At 16.9% G+C, this 18,083-nt stretch overlaps 4 protein-coding genes, 1 non-coding gene and 1 pseudogene across 5 annotated transcripts, besides 1 other annotated feature; 2 read left to right on the plus strand and 4 right to left on the minus strand.

The window, feature by feature from the left end:
* Positions 1-872: 872 nt before the first annotated feature.
* PGSY75_0708600 (putative inner membrane complex protein 1d) lies at positions 873-1,738 on the minus strand (the record flags this gene model as incomplete). Its single annotated transcript, XM_018784950.1, has 2 exons — positions 873-1,601; positions 1,709-1,738. 2 exons carry the CDS (start codon positions 1,736-1,738, stop codon positions 873-875), a joined length of 759 nt encoding a protein of 252 aa, XP_018642451.1.
* A 1,065-nt stretch (positions 1,739-2,803) lies between these two features.
* On the minus strand, positions 2,804-3,493 carry PGSY75_0708700 (Cg8 protein; the record flags this gene model as incomplete). Its single annotated transcript, XM_018784951.1, has 1 exon — positions 2,804-3,493. The coding sequence occupies one exon, from the start codon at positions 3,491-3,493 to the stop codon at positions 2,804-2,806; it is 690 nt and encodes a 229-aa protein (XP_018642452.1).
* A 3,469-nt stretch (positions 3,494-6,962) lies between these two features.
* On the plus strand, positions 6,963-9,548 carry PGSY75_0708800 (heat shock protein 110; annotated as a pseudogene; the record flags this gene model as incomplete).
* Positions 6,963-9,548: a sequence feature.
* An 862-nt stretch (positions 9,549-10,410) lies between these two features.
* Positions 10,411-11,331, minus strand: PGSY75_0708900 (Cg3 protein; the record flags this gene model as incomplete). Its single annotated transcript, XM_018784952.1, has 1 exon — positions 10,411-11,331. The coding sequence occupies one exon, from the start codon at positions 11,329-11,331 to the stop codon at positions 10,411-10,413; it is 921 nt and encodes a 306-aa protein (XP_018642453.1).
* A 2,948-nt stretch (positions 11,332-14,279) lies between these two features.
* Positions 14,280-17,199, plus strand: PGSY75_0709000 (chloroquine resistance transporter; the record flags this gene model as incomplete). The annotated part of the gene is made up of 13 exons (XM_018784953.1): positions 14,280-14,367; positions 14,497-14,765; positions 14,924-15,096; positions 15,196-15,328; positions 15,465-15,536; positions 15,666-15,741; positions 15,843-15,925; positions 16,047-16,097; positions 16,253-16,309; positions 16,442-16,534; positions 16,718-16,762; positions 16,912-16,966; positions 17,120-17,199. The coding sequence occupies 13 exons, from the start codon at positions 14,280-14,282 to the stop codon at positions 17,197-17,199; spliced, it is 1,275 nt and encodes a 424-aa protein (XP_018642454.1).
* Positions 17,200-17,667: 468 nt separating this feature from the next.
* On the minus strand, positions 17,668-18,083 carry PGSY75_0709050 (the record flags this gene model as incomplete). Its single annotated transcript, XR_001974518.1, has 1 exon — positions 17,668-18,083. It is a non-coding gene; the product is annotated as a small nucleolar RNA (small nucleolar RNA).

Below are 18,083 nucleotides of genomic sequence, written 5' to 3' on the forward strand. Positions count from 1 at the left end.
AAAAAAAAAAAAAAAAAAAAAAAAAAAAAAAAAAAAAAAAAAAAAAATTATAAAATAAGAATTTTCACTTAATAAGATAAATACATCTTTCAAAACTTCAGAAAATTCTTTATTAATCTTTACTCTTTTTTCTAATAGTTAATAAATTTATAAAATAATATAGATTATTATTTTTCATTATTTTCCTACCTAAGTATATATATATATATATATAATATATATAATTTTTATTATATATATTTTTTTTTATGCCTATAAAAAAAACCTTGTTCTATTTTTATAATTCCAAATGTATACCTATTTCAAAAAAGAATTATATATATATATATATATATAATATATTATATATGTATATATATCACCAGACGTATAAATTTTTTTCTTATAAAAAGAAATTATATACATATATATTTATTTTCTTATATCAATTGATATATAAATATATTAATGGTTATCTCATTTTAATTTTAATATTATTATTTTTTTTTTTTAATAATCAATTAAAAAATGTGTCGTCAAAAATTATAAACAACGTTGTAAATATGTGAAACTAAAACATAAATATGCTTTTACAACGTAAAAAAAAAAAAAAAAAAAAAAAAAAAAAAAAATAATAAAAAATAATATAATAAAATAATAATAATTATTATAATTACAAATAAGATAACAAAATACAGTACAATAAAATAAATTCAAAATTTTGTGACTTTTTTTTATATATTGTCAAATTTTTCTTTTTTTCTGTACATATACAATTAATACTTTTTTTAATTAAAAAAAAAAAAGAAAATTCCCCTATAAAAATACAATTCTTAAAATTTTTAACCTTTTTTTTTTTTTTTTTTTTTTTGAGAGGATACTTATTTATAACTTTATATGGGTGGTACTTTGTCAATATATTTTTTTTGTTCAATAGGAATATCACAAGGAACAGGTATGATCACATTTTCATATACAATGTATGGTTTTTCGACACAACAATCTACATAAATAATATTATCAGTATATTTTATAACAGGTATAATTTTTTTTCTTATTGGTATTATTTTAAAATGATCACGAAATTTTAATATAGGAACTTCAATAGGAATAACAACTGGTTTTGGTACCATATATGTATAATCAACATTTACATTTTCTTTTAAATGATTTACTACTTCGATATTTTTTTCTAACTTTGGTATATACACCGTTTCTATTTTAGGTGTTACATCTTCATGTTCATTAAATAAATTAAAATGAACAATATTATTTTTATTTACACCACATTCAATTCCTTTCTTCTTATTATTATTAATCATATTTAAAATATGCAACTTTTTTAAATTTGTTATATACTCATTTTTCATTTTTACTTTTTTATCTTTCTTGTTCTTAAAATCTTCGTATAGTTTCACAAGATGAGTATCACCCTTTTGAACATAATTTTTTATTTCCTCAACTAATTCTACTGGTTTATAAAAGGAATTAATTTTCATTTTGTTTTTGGTATTATCACAATGAATTGTTTTTTTTGTTATTGGTTTAATTACACTGATATGTAAATCGTTCTCTTTTTTAATCACTCCATCACCTTGGTTAATTTCAATATTTCCAGGATTCTAATAAAATAAATAAATAAATAAATATTATATATGAAAATATTATATATATATATATATATATATATATCCACCTTTTTATGTTAATTTATATAAATTTTTCTTACATTTATTTTGTTGTCTTGAAAAAGCTCCATTACAACAAAATAGTATATTTTTACTTTAAAAAGTAATAATAAAAAAAAAAAAAGTATATATGTGGATTTAATAAAATTAAATATATATTCCTATTTTTTATTTTATTATATGTATTAATATTTGTATAAAAGAAAAATTTTGTATGTTGTTGCCATCATAAGGTTTAAGGGGAAAAAACTATCTGTTTATATAATTTAAAGATATTATATATAAATAAAATATTTTTATGTCTTATAATATAATTACAACATTTTTTACTATAAACCTCCAAATGGAAATATTATATGTATTTTTAATGTAATTTTTAACAAAATAAAAAAAACAAATTAAAGACACAAATAAATAAATAAATAAATAAATATATATATATATATATATATATATATATATATATATATATATATATGTTGAAGGAGAGATAGAATGAAAATAATTCATTAAGGTTATTTAAAATTTTTCTTTAACGTTTACACATTTAATTCTTTACAACATAAAAGAAAATAAAAAATATATATAATATAATATATATATATATATATATATATATATATTATATATGTATGTATTTTTTTTTTTTTTTTTCCTGTACTGGTCAGGCAAAAACAATCCAATGTTGTTTCTCTTTAATTTTTTTTTTTTTTTTTTTTTTTTTTTTTGGCTATTTGAATTAACATTATAGCTACTTTAAAGTTTATAAATATTTAAATAAAAAAAATTTACACTTAAAACAAAATAAAATTGAATAAATCTATAAATGTAAGTTAAAATAACAAATATATTGCTATATATAATACAATATAAAAATAATTTCAAAAAATATACAAAAAAAAATTTATATATACATATATATATATATATAAATGTTTATATTTATTATTACATTTTTTTTTTTTTTTATTATTTCATAATAAAATATATATATAAAAAAATTTGTAACTATACAAAAATAAATACAATGTATATCATATGTGAATGATTAATATTTTATTAATATATACCATATTGTACATATATTAGGTGTAAAAATTTATTACTAGAATTATAAGCTTTGATTATTATTTTTCTTAATTATCATCATCCTCCGATTCAGTTAAATCTTCTTGTTCCTCTTCCGTTTGTTCTTCACTTTCTCCTTCTTTTTCAGCAGCTTCTTCTTCCATTTTTCGTAGAAGTTCTGTATCGTGATGATATTTACTCATATGTAAATAACATGGATGACTTGGTAAAAAGTCCTCGAGTATCCAATGTGGTCCTCTTTCTTTTCGTCTTCTATCAAGATATCTTGTAATTGGGTTAGTATTTTCTGCTCTTTCTCTTTCCTTATTAGCTTCTACCCATTCTACTGTGAATCTTTTTGGTTTTATACCAAGGTATGAAATATGGTGAAATGCAAAAGATAATCCAAAGGCAAATAAAAAATAAGGAATAAATGCCAAGGGAATTGGATACTGAAGTAACCATGCTAATAAAGGTTTATGATCTTTTGCAAATTCTCCATAGACATAAGTATGAAAAACTCCTGCTGGTCTTAATGTCCATCTTTCCCAATCATACTTATGATTATAATATCTCTGATTTAATCTATATGTTTTGGGTTCACCGTTTGGTAAATATTCTCTTGGGGGTGGGTCAGGTATATTTATTCCTAAAGGTTGAGATGCAACGTATCTTCTAAAAATGTTTTTACCATTTTGTTTATTTAAATAAAAAAAAATGTTATTACCCTCCTTTCGCAAATTTTGATATAATAGCATTTTATTGTTTAAGAAAAATAAAGCACACAGGTGTTTATATATATATATATATATTGTTATAATGATGACTATGTTTATATTGTTTTATAGAACATACACATATAATGTAGGGATATATATATATATATATATATATATATATATAACCACCTTTATTATATCTTGCACATTTTTATAGTATAAAAAATTAATAAAAATTCATTATATAAATAAAAAAAAAAAGTACTATTTTTATGTGATTTTCAATAATTTCCTTATTAATTTCCCTTTTAATTAATATATTAAAATATATGAAAAAAATTAAAAAGTGAATTCAAATAATATTTTTATACTTTACACAAAAATATTTTTATTGTCAGTATATTTATTTTTTTATATTATATATGATTTTATCAATATATTTTTTTATTGTGGTATATAATATATATATATATATATATATATATGTATTTATTTATGTTACCAATTTTATATAATATTTTATTCTGTTTGCACTTGAAAAAAAAAAAAAAAAAAATTTATAGTTAAATGGAACAAAAGAATATTTAATATTGTAATTTTTTTTTTTTGTAAATAAATGGAAATAGTAAAAAAAATTTTATTAAAATAATATGTGTAAATTATATAAAATATTGAGAATATATTTTCCTAAATATTTAAAAAATTTATATTATATGTATTAACATGGAAAACATTTCGTTACATATCAATAAATTTGTTATAAAATGTTTTTTTGTATGTATCTCTTTGAATATATATATATATATATATATATAACCTTGTGACAATTATAAGAAAAAAAAAAAAAAAAAAAAAAAAAAATGTTTGGAATAATGATAAATTATAATAAATATAAATGGAAGATATCTATAATATTATTTTAAAAAATAAAAGTAATAATTCCTATATACTTTTCTAAGTTTACATATATTTTTATTTTATCAATATTTATACACACATATAAAATGAATAATTTGTGTATATAATATATTTTTTTTTTTCCTCCATACATATATAAAAAAAGGAACAATATGATAATTTTAAAAATGAAAAGGTATCAAATTATATATATATATATATATATTAAAAAAAGTATAATATATAAATCAGTCTATATTTTCAATATATTATATATATAATTAATATTAGCTGAAAAAAGGAAAAAAAAAAAAAATCAGGAAACTTACAATCCTTGATTATTATATTCATATAATATTCATATACCCAGAAATGTAGAATTAAAAATACGTATACCTTTTATACATTGTACAAATGTTGGTATAATTATATATATAAATATATACATTTAAATATATATATATATATATATATGTATATCCCATTTTAATATATATATATTATATATGCTTCCCAAAGAATATATATTTTTTTTCGTAGCTCATAAATTAATTAAATATATAAAATTTATTATATCTGTTTTTTTTTTTTTTTTTTTTTTTTTTTTATTTACATAAGAAATATAAATATTTGTGTACTACAAATATTTATTCCTTATATGCAAATATGTACAATACATAATTTATATTATTTTTTTTCTATAAAATTATATTTATGATACGTACAATTTTTTTCCTTCTATGAAAAAATAATATTATTCTCCTCTTACATACAATAAGGGGGCCAAAATAAAATAAAATAAAATAATTAAGTACAATATTTTACATATAGAATATAAAAATATATAAATATTTTATATAAATATATATTACATAAATAAGTGCATATTTTTTGATATTTTGATTTTAAAGTTTTAATATTTCATTCTTAATATTTTATAATATAATATAATAATATATTTATATTTTTTCTTTATATGTTTTCATTTCTTTTATTATATATTTATATATATTTTCTTTATTTTGCTATATTATATATATATATATATATACATATATATATGTTATACATTATATATAATATATATGTAGTACCCTCATTCGGTCCCGTACAATTTAGTTTCAATGCATATTTTTTTTTTTTTTTTTATTTATGTACAAAAGGGGAAAAATAAAAAAATATTATTATATATATATATGTTAAATGCATAATAATATATTTATATATATTAATTATATATGTTTCTTATTTTATTTATAAAAATACATTCATAAAATATAAATTTTTATATTTATTTTACCCAACTTCAAACTCAACAAGCACATGTGAGAAAAGAAAATATTATTTTTTTATATTTACAAATATATATAAAATGTATATTATATATATATAAAATATATATAAAAATATTATTTATTTTTTAATTTAATTTTAACAACAATAAGTTCTTAAAAAATATATCAATTAAATTTAATATATATATATATATATATATATCAATTTATCATTAAAAAAAAAAAATTATATCTTTTAAAAAAACAATTTCTTTTCTGTTAGAGATCTTAATTTTTTTTTTTTCTTGTATGTATATAAAAATATTATATTATAATTATATCTCATCTTATAACATATTTCTTTAATTTTATATATTATTTATTAATATTTTATTATATTTATAATATATATATTATTGTATATATATATATATATATATATATATATATATCTCATATGTGGAATTTATAATATAATTTATTATATATATAATATATATATATTTAATTGTGATATTGAAGAATATATTAAAAAGAAAAAAAAAAAGAAAAGAAAGTAACAAAAAATAAGAAAAGAAAGTAACAAAAAAAGTAACAAAAAAACAAGTAAACAAATAAACAAACAAATAAACAAATTAAGTTGAATTAATATATAAAAAATAAAACATGAAAAGAAAATAAAGAAATAAGTGATATTAAAAAATTTAATAATAAAATATATATATATATATATATATATATATTTATATATATAATATAAAGAAAAATATTTTATTGTATATATTTTTTTAAGATTTAAGAGAAATTAATAAATAATACATTAAATATATATAATTCCTATATTTATTACATATTAATAAGTGTGAAGCCTACGAGGAACTATAAATTTATGATATCATATATACATAAAACTATAAATTTATGATATCATATATACATAAAATAATATAAAAACACAGTATTTGGTATTATAAATATAATATATATATAGTCCTAAAAGGAAGAAACAGCAAGACATCTATATGTAATATATATATATATATAATATACTTTTTTATATTATAATTTTGTGTAGATATAAAAAAATAACAAAAACAGTCCCATAAATAATTCAAAAATTAAATAATATAATATATATTATATATATATTTATATATATATATATATTAATAACACGTAGTGTGTTAAGTTATAATTCATTAATATTATTTTTTATTAATATTATTTTTTATTAATATTATTTTTTATTAATATTATATTTTATTAATATTATATTTTATTAATATTATTTTTTATTATCATTTATATTAGTATAATATTTATATTTTTTTGAAAAGATGTCAGTTTTGGGTATTGATATAGGGAATGATAATTCTGTTGTAGCTACAATAAATAAAGGTGCTATAAATGTTGTGAGGAATGACATATCTGAAAGGTTAACTCCGACCTTAGTTGGTTTCACTGATAAAGAACGTTTAATTGGAGATAGTGCATTATCTAAATTAAAATCTAATTATAAGAATACTTGTAGGAATATAAAGAATTTGATAGGTAAAATAGGAACTGATGTAGAAGATGATATAGAAATTCATGAAGCTTATGGTGATTTAATATCATGTGAATATAATTATTTAGGTTATGAAGTTGAATATAAGAATGAGAAAGTTGTTTTTAGTGCTGTTCGTGTTTTATCAGCTTTATTATCTCATTTGATTAAAATGGCTGAGAAATATATTGGTAAAGAATGTAAAGAAATTGTTTTATCCTATCCTCCAACATTTACAAATTGCCAAAAAGAATGTTTATTAGCTGCTACAAAAATTATTAATGCTAATGTTTTGAGAATTATTAGTGATAATACAGCTGTTGCTTTAGATTATGGCATGTATAGAATGAAGGAATTTAAAGAAGATAGTGGATCATTATTAGTATTTGTAAATATTGGTTATGCAAATACTTGTGTATGTGTTGCTCGTTTTTTTTCAAATAAATGTGAAATATTATGTGATATTGCTGATTCTAATTTAGGTGGTAGAAATTTAGATAATGAACTTATTAAATATATAACAAATTTATTTGTCAATAATTATAAAATGAATCCTTTATATAAAAAAAATACATCTCAATTATGTCCTATGGGCACGGGAAGAATAGATAAGTTTTTAGTTACATCAACAGTAGATGACGAAAAAAATGCTATTAATAATAAAGTACGTATTAAATTACAAGAAGTTGCTATAAAAACAAAAAAAGTTCTTTCAGCAAATAATGAAGCATCTATACATGTTGAATGTTTATATGAAGATTTAGATTGTCAAGGTTCAATTAACAGAGAAACCTTTGAAGAATTATGTTCACCTTTCTTCCTAACAAAATTAAAACATCTTTTAGATAGTGCTATATCTATTAGTAAAGTTAATATACAAGATATACATTCTATTGAAGTTTTAGGTGGATCGACTAGAGTTCCATTTATTCAAAATTATTTACAACAATATTTTCAAAAATCATTATCTAAGACACTTATAGCAGATGAATCTATTGCAAGAGGTTGTGTCTTATCAGCTGCTATGGTTAGCAAACATTATAAAGTTAAAGAATATGAATGTGTTGAAAAAGTTACACATCCAATTAATGTTGAATGGCATAATATTAATGATACATCTAAAAGTAATGTAGAAAAATTATATACAAGAGATTCTTTAAAAAAAAAAGTTAAAAAAATTGTTATACCAGAAAAAGGACATATTAAACTTACAGCTTATTATGAAAATACACCAGATTTACCAACCAATTGCATAAAAGAATTAGGTTCATGCATTGTTAAAATAAATGAAAAGAATGATAAAATTGTCGAATCACATGTTATGACCACATTTTCTAATTATGATACATTTACATTTTTAGGTGCACAAACTGTAACTAAATCAGTTATTAAATCGAAAGATGAAAAGAAAAAAACTGATGACAAAACAGAAGACAAAGGAGAAAAAAAAAATGATGGAAAAAATGAAGAACAAAATGATGATAAAGATCAAACAAATGACAATAATAATAATAATAATAGTAATACTAATGAGAAGAAAGAAAAAACTAATGAAAACAACTCACCAAATAAAACAGAATTAAAAAAAGGAGAAGAAGGAAAAATACAAACTTGTTATACAACAATACCTATTGAAACATTATTAGCTCAAGGATCTTATAGTTCTAAAGATATATTCAATTTTAGTGAATTAGAAATTAATATGCAACATAGTGATATATTAGAAGGAGAACGATTAAAACATCTTAATGAATTAGAAACTATTATATATGAAAGTAGAAGTAGACTTAATGGTATATATAAAAATTTTGTTATCGATGATGAAAGAGATCGTATTTTACTTTCTTTAGATGATTATGAAAATTGGTTATATGATAATATAGAAGAAAATAAAAATATNNCATAAAAAAAAGAAGAAATTAGAGATCTTATCAAAAATATTGTACAAAAATTTGATGTATATAATTCAAAACAACAAAATCTAGGTAATATAATTAATCATCTTAATAATATTATAACACAATGTTCAAATAAACCATCTGATGAAAGTCAAAATATAATTAATAGAACAACCAAATTCTTAAATAATATTAATAATCTACAAGAACAAGAAAAAAATAAACCATTATATGAACCACCTGTATATACACTTAATGATATCGAAGGAGAATTTAATGAAGTCACACAACTCGCTCAAAAATTCTTTTCAAAACTTGAAGTAGAAGAACTAGCCAAACAAAAGGCAAAACAAGAAAAGGAAAAAGAAAAGGAGAAAGAAAAAGAAAAGGAAAAGGAAAAAAATGAAGAGGCAAATTTAGATGCAAATGATGAACAAAATAATAATCAAGCAAAAAATGAGGAAGATGATAAAAAATAAAAATAAAAAAATATATATATATATATATATATTATTCATGTTAATATTAGTTGTGTTCATTTGTTTGATTGTAGAAAATTTCCTTATTACCCATGAGTATTGAAAAATAAAATTAGTCTTTATATGAACAAAAAAAAAAAAAAAAAAAAAAAAAAAAAAAATACACATATATATATAAATATATATATATATATATATATATATATATATTTAATGTGGTGTCAATTTTATTTTGTTTCTTAGATTCAAATAAATAATATAGACAAATTGTATATAATTTATATAATTTACAAAATTACAAAAAAATAAAATATATTCCATATATATATATATATATATATATTTATAATTAATTTATATTCATTATATATTTTATATATATACTTAATTTATATTTTATATATTTTATAATTTTTTTTTTTTTTTTTCCCAAAAATGTATGATTTTTATTTTGTGCATTGATGCATACAAAAAAAAAAAAAAAAAAAAAAAAAAAAAAAAAAAAAAAAAAAAAAAAAAAAAATATATATATATATATATATATATAATACAGAATAAATTAAAACATAAAAAAAAAAAAAAAATTGAAATAGAAACTAATTTTTTTCATACCATCTTCAAGTCCTTTTAATATTATAATGAATGAACACATATGAGTTCAACTTGTAAAATATATGTAAATGCATTTGTTTTATTATAATGTGAACATTATAAGAGGTTATAAATAAGAAGAAACATATAAATGTATTAATATATATATGTCATATCATTTGTGAAGCCAATTAAATGGTTCATCATTTATTCTTTATTATTATTATTATTATTATTATTATTATTATTATTATTATTATTATTATTGTTATTATGCTTGTATACCAATTACATTTTTGGTATAATTTTTTTGCTTATGCATGTGTTCATCTATATATTGAGAAATTTTATCGACCATTTCGCTAGTTGTTGCATTTTTTCCAAAAAAATCAAGAAAATTACCATTAGTATCTAATAGATAGTGAATAATAGAATGATCAATTAGATAATTATATTTATCGTTTTTCGATATAGATTCATTTTCTTTTGAATAATTTATATCAGTAACATTTTCATTATAATAAACACGAAATAATTTAGAAACATGTTTTATTAATTCTTTTGTTCCAGTTAATCCAATTAATTTAGGACTAAAAGATTTACAATAATAATTAATTTGTGCTACTGTATCTCTTTGTGGATCTACAGATATAAATATAGGTGTTATTATATCTCCATATTTTTTATGTATCTTTTCTATTACTATAGTTTGTTTTTCTAACTCTTGTGGACATATATCAGGACAATATGTAAAACCAAAATAAATTAAACAAAATTTATCTTTAAAAGATTTATTTGTAATAATATTGCCATGATGATTTATTAAAGTAAAATCACCCCCTATTAAAGGCTTGCCTATACTCTCCATTGTAGTTTTTATAACACTTTTTTTTTTATTCTTTTCATATTGATATAAATATAATGCTGGTATGGTCAATAATAAATTAACACCTAAACATTTCCATGTTAAAAAAATATTTTTTTTTTTCGACTTTTTTTTATTATCATTTTCATTCTCAACTTTATTACTCATACTATTATAATCACTTGTCATAAATCTTTTGTAAAATATATTTTTTCTTTTTTTATAATTTCGACTAGTATAAATTTTATTAAACACACTAAAACGGTTATATCCATATTTTTTATTATTATATATTTTGTTTAAATTATTAAAAAGCAGCTTATTCATTTTTTTAAATAATGAAATTAAAATATAGCAAGAAAAATAAGGTAAATATTTATATGTACATATATATATATTATATATTTATGTGTTATATATATATATATATATATATATATATATATATATATATATATATATATATTTTTTATATATATATTTATTTATATTTTATATGGTAAAAAAAAAAAAAAAATTCGATTTAAACAAAAGATACGTTAAATTAAATTTTTATATCTTAATATTTCGACATACATTTATTAATGCATTTTTTCTTATTTATTTTGTTATATCCATATAACTTAATAATCTTACGGCACATTAATTATTTTATTTTTTTATATATATAATATTTTTTATCGCAGTGATAATAAGTACATATATTTTACATTTAATATATATGGTCCCATTTTATGTGCTTATATATTTTTTGTAAATATATTAATATGTACATAATAAATAAATAAATAAATAAATAAATAAATATATACATATATATATATATATATATATATATATATATATATATATATATTATAATTGGAGTGTCCTATTTTGAATTATATCCTTTGGAATACAGCACTTTAAAAAAAATAAGAACAGAACAAAAAATATATTTATATGTAATGCCAAAATGAGGAAAAAAAAAAAAAAAAAAAAAAAAAAAAAAAAAAAGGCATATATATATATATATATATATGAATTACATCCTAATTTTATTTTTTTTTTTAATATAATAGCTATTTATATGAAATATTTTATATATAGTTTAAAAATATAAAATAAGTAATATATAATACAATATATATATATATATATATATATATATATATAATTATATATATGTTCGTAATCTATATATTTATATTTTTGTATATCTATGAAAAAGATATAAGTTATATATATATATATATATATATAATTATATATATGTTCGTAATCTATATATTTATATTTTTGTATATCTATGAAAAAGATATAAGTTTATTATATAATTAAAATATGTAAAAATACATATAATATAATATATATATATATTATATAATATATAGTCTAAATAAAAAAATACATATAAAATATATTATATATAGGTAAGTATCAAAAAAAAATGTAAAATGTATGAAAAATAAACTATTGGGGGTAGAGAAATATTTTTATAAGGGTTAAATAATAGGCCTATTTTGTTTTTATATATATTATGGCTTAAAAGAAGAAATATATGTATATATATATAAATACATATAATTATATATAATTTATATAAAATTCTTTTTAAAGGTTTTAAATAATTAACATATTTATTATATAATATATATATTATAATATTACCCACATCATCATAATATTAAATAATTTATATATATCTATATATATATTTATATATATATATATATTATTATATATACAATTTTATACTTCAATTCTTATAATTATAATATATTTATTTAAAGCTCTAAATCGATTCTAAAAAATTAGTAACGCTAAGAACATTAGCTCATATATGTAAATAAAAATAAAAGTAACTCCTCTTGTATTTATATAATAATTAGAAATTTTAAATAGTAGTTGAGTGATTCTATATATACATATATATAAATAACAACATAATATTATAAATTTTTTTTATATTATTAGAAAGATTACTATTATAAAAATAAATATTTTCTTATATATTTTTTTATTTTTCCATATGAAAAAAGAAGTTTTATATTTTTTTTTTATAATTTTAAATAAAAAAGAACTAATACCTATTTTTATTATTATATATAAAATATATATATATTTTATAAATTCCTATTTTTCCGATTATTATATTTTTTTTTTATTGTTTTTTTAAATATATAAAAAATTTTTATATATTTAAATATAAGTCCTATCTATCATAATATATAATTTATATATATATTTCCATATTTGTTTTATTATATATCATGATGAGATAAAAAGAAAATTTTATTTTAAAATGTTTGATATAGAAATTGTATTTATTTATTAATTTGATATATATTAATAAATAAATATATTAATAATAATATGTTATATTATATATATATATTTATTTATTATATAGGAAACTATATATATATATATATATATATATTTTTTTTAAATATTATAGATAATATTATTCTAAAAATATCTACATTCTTATACTTGAACCTTTTTTTTTTTTTTTTTGACTTTTGATCGTTCATTCTTTTTATTGTATAATATATATATATGTTCTATATTTTATTAATATATTATATATATATATATATATATTTTTTTTTTGGAATTAAGAATTTAAGCTTAATAAAAAATGTACATATATTTTTTATAAATGTCCTCCATTATTTAAATTGTTATATAAAGTTTTTATATAATTTAAATAGAATTCAATTATAAACATTCTATTTATAAACATATTTTTATGTATATATAAAATATATATATATATTACTGTTTTTTTTTTTTTTTTTTTTTTTTTTTTACTTTCGCAAGTTGTACTGTTAAGCTTTTTATAAACAAATATATAATTTGTTCAAATATTTTAAATACATATATATGTATATATGAATATATTTTCTATATATTTGTGGTTCCATATTTGTATATTATATATATATATATATATATATGCATATGTGAATATTTGTATAATACATAAAGTTTTTTTTTTTTTTTTTTTTTTTAATGGAGAATATATAATAATATATGAAAATAATATTATATGTATATTAATATATATATATATATTTATATGTATATTTTTTAAAAAGTTAAATAATTCTATAGATTATTTATTTTCATTGTCTTCCACATACAATTATATTAATATTTTAAAAATCGACATTCCGATTTATTATATTTTTAGAATATAACATCCGTTAATAATAAATACACTCTGTCATATTATTTATTATACATTCATTTATTTTTTTTTTATATTTTAATTTCTTATATATAACAAAATGAAATTCGCAAGCAAAAAAAATAATCAAAAAAATTCAAAAAATGACGAGCGTTATAGAGAATTAGATAATTTAGTACAAGAAGGAAGTAAGTATTCAAAAAGGGAAATATGGAATTATATAAATGAATAAATAAATAAATAAATATATATATATATATATATATATGTGTGTTAATTTTTTTTTTTTTTTTTTTTTTCCTTGTTAACCTTAACAGATGGCTCCCAATTAGGTGCAGGTTCTTGCCTTGGTAAATGTGCTCATGTGTTCAAACTTATTTTTAAAGAGATTAAGGATAATATTTTTATTTATCTCTTAAGTATTATTTATTTAAGTGTATGTGTAATGAATAAAATTTTTGCCAAAAGAACTTTAAACAAAATTGGTAACTACAGTTTTGTTACATCCGAGACTCACAACTTTATTTGTATGATTATGTTCTTTATTGTATATTCCTTATTTGGAAATAAGAAGGGAAATTCAAAAGTAAGATAAATCGATATATTAAAAAGATGAATTTATAGGACAATATATTCCGCCTACAATTATAAGGCATTACACATATATATATATATATATATATATATGTATGTTCATTTATTTTGTTTATATATTTATATTTATTTTTTTTATTACCTTTTTAGGAACGACACCGAAGTTTTAATTTGCAATTTTTTGCTATATCCATGTTAGACGCCTGTTCAGTCATTTTGGCCTTCATAGGTCTTACAAGAACTACTGGAAATATCCAATCATTTGTTCTTCAATTAAGTATTCCTATTAATATGTTCTTCTGCTTTTTAATATTAAGATATAGGTAAGTATATCATTTTAAATTACAAAAAAAAAAAAAAAAAAAAAAAAAAAAAGGATATATCTAATATATATATATTTATATTTATTTATTCCCTTTTAGATATCACTTATACAACTATCTTGGAGCAGTTATTATTGTTGTAACAATAGCTCTTGTAGAAATGAAATTATCTTTTGAAACACAAGAAGAAAATTCTATCATATTTAATCTTGTCTTAATTAGTGCCTTAATTGTAAGATAAAATATATAAATAAATAATTATATATATATATATATATTGTAATATTTAAAAAATATGAACATTTAAATTATGTCTTAATTATATTTATTTATATTCATCTTTTTTTTTTTTTTTTTTTTTTTTTTAGCCTGTATGTTTTTCAAACATGACAAGGGAAATAGTTTTCAAAAAATATAAGATTGATATTTTAAGATTAAACGTAAGCAGGACGATATAATAATATTAATATATATATATATATATATATTTCCTTTTTTTGCCACATTTATTTATTCGTATAACTCATTAAATTTATTTTTATTATTATTATTATTTTTATTTTTTATAGGCTATGGTATCATTTTTCCAATTATTCACTTCCTGTCTTATATTACCTGTATACACCCTTCCATTTTTAAAACAACGTAAGAATAAATTATGAAACAAATAATAAAATAAAATATGCCCATATATATATATATATATATATATATATATATATGTATTTATAATTTTTCCTTTTTAGTTCATTTACCATATAATGAAATATGGACAAATATAAAAAATGGTTTCGCATGCTTATTCTTTGGAAGAAACACAGTCGTAGAGGTAAAGCACGATTTGCTATATATATTAAAAATTACTACTTATCATTTTATTAAAAAATGTATTTTTTAATTTTCAATTTATTTTATTTTATTATTTTTTTTTTTTTTTGTTTTCTCTTCAGAATTGTGGTCTTGGTATGGCCAAGTTATGTGATGATTGTGATGGAGCATGGGTAAGAAGATTATAAAGATTGCGCAAAATTATAAAAGGCATTTATATATATTTTAGAAATAATAATTAAAAAAAACAATATTATATATATATATATATATATTATATGTATATATTATTTGTTTTATTTATTATTTATTTTTTTTTTTTTTTTAGAAAACCTTCGCTTTGTTTTCCTTCTTTAATATTTGTGATAATTTAATAACCAGCTATGTAAGAATAAAAAGGATTAAAAACGTGGATACATACAAGACAAAATAATATGTGAATGTTTAAATGAATTTTTATGATATATATATATATATATATATATATATAATTTTTAATTTTGTATCCTTTTTATAGATTATTGACAAATTTTCTACCATGACTTATACTATTGTTAGTTGTATACAAGGTCCAGCAATAGCAATTGCTTATTACTTTAAATTCTTAGCCGTAAGAATTAAAAATATATGAATATAAATATATATTATATATTATATATGTTTTTTATGTACATATGTATTATTTTTTTTTTTATTTCAATATACTTTTAAATGTTTATGCTTGTATCACATTCCATATTTTATAATAATTGTGTGCATTTATTTATGTAATTTTTACTTTTTAATTTTATAGGGTGATGTTGTAAGAGAACCAAGATTATTAGATTTTGTAACTTTGGTAAGTGAAATTAAAAAGTGAATTTTTTTTTTTTTTTTTTTTTTTTTTCTGAACAAAATAATATGTACAATGTGTGTGGAATATCAAATGGCTTGTTCGTTAATATATTTTTATATATTTTTTTTTTTTTTTTTTTTTTTTTTTTACAGTTTGGCTACCTATTTGGTTCTATAATATACCGTGTAGGAAATATTATCTTAGAAAGTAATACAAAAATTAGATAAAAAAATATAATAATATAAATAAATATATTGTTCACATATGTTTTTTATACATAATATATATATATATATATATATATATATATTTTTATATTTTGATTTATCATAATTTTTTTTTTTATTTTGTTTATAATAGGAAAAAAAATGAGAAATGAAGAAAATGAAGAAGATTCCGAAGGAGAATTAACCAACGTAGATTCAATTATTACACAATAAAAATAAGTCTTTTATTTTTTAATATTTTTTTTATTTTTCATGTTTTTTTCTTTATTTTTTTTTTTTTTTTTTTCCTTTTTTTTTTTTTAATAATTCATTTTCATAATTTTTATATTTGTTATCGCATTACACTTTTTAAGCGAACAATGTTGAAGGTATAGAGATCTCTTTATTATTATTAACATGTAAATATTTTATGAAATTTTGTACTTTTTTAGTATTTATATTTTATACACATAAATATGTATATATATATATATATATATATTATTTATTCATATTTGAAAAAAGAACAAAGAATTAAAAAAAGGGAAAAAGAGAAAGGTTAAAAGTATATATATATTTATTTATATATATTATTATATATGTTTATAATTTATATATATTTGTCATAAAAAGAAATATAATTATATATATATACATTTTTAAATTATAAACTATTGCTATTGTTAAATTTTATTTTTAAATTCATTAAAAATCAGATTACCAAAGATTGTTTTATTCTTCAATCATGATAGTAGAAATGAGAAGAAGCAAAAAAAAAGAAAAAAAAAAGTTCATATTGTCTAAGGAGCAAACAATTTTGTCCAATTGACAAATATGTATATATATATATATATTTATATATTTGTATTTTCCTTTTTTTTTTTTTCCTTTTGTTGTTTTGATAAATAAAAAAAAAATAAAATATATAAAAATTATCTCTAATATTCATAAAGATATATTTTATTTTTTTATTATTTTTATTTTATCAAGTTTGTAAATTATTATTTCATTAGATGAAATAATAGGAATACAAATATTTTTTATTTGTTCTTGTTAAGAAGATTTTACAATTATATTTTTTTTTAATTTATTTTATAAAATATAATTAAGATTATATC

This window comes from Plasmodium gaboni, chromosome 7, assembly GCF_001602025.1.
Source record: "Plasmodium gaboni strain SY75 chromosome 7, whole genome shotgun sequence".
Taxonomy (NCBI): Eukaryota; Apicomplexa; class Aconoidasida; order Haemosporida; family Plasmodiidae; genus Plasmodium; species Plasmodium gaboni.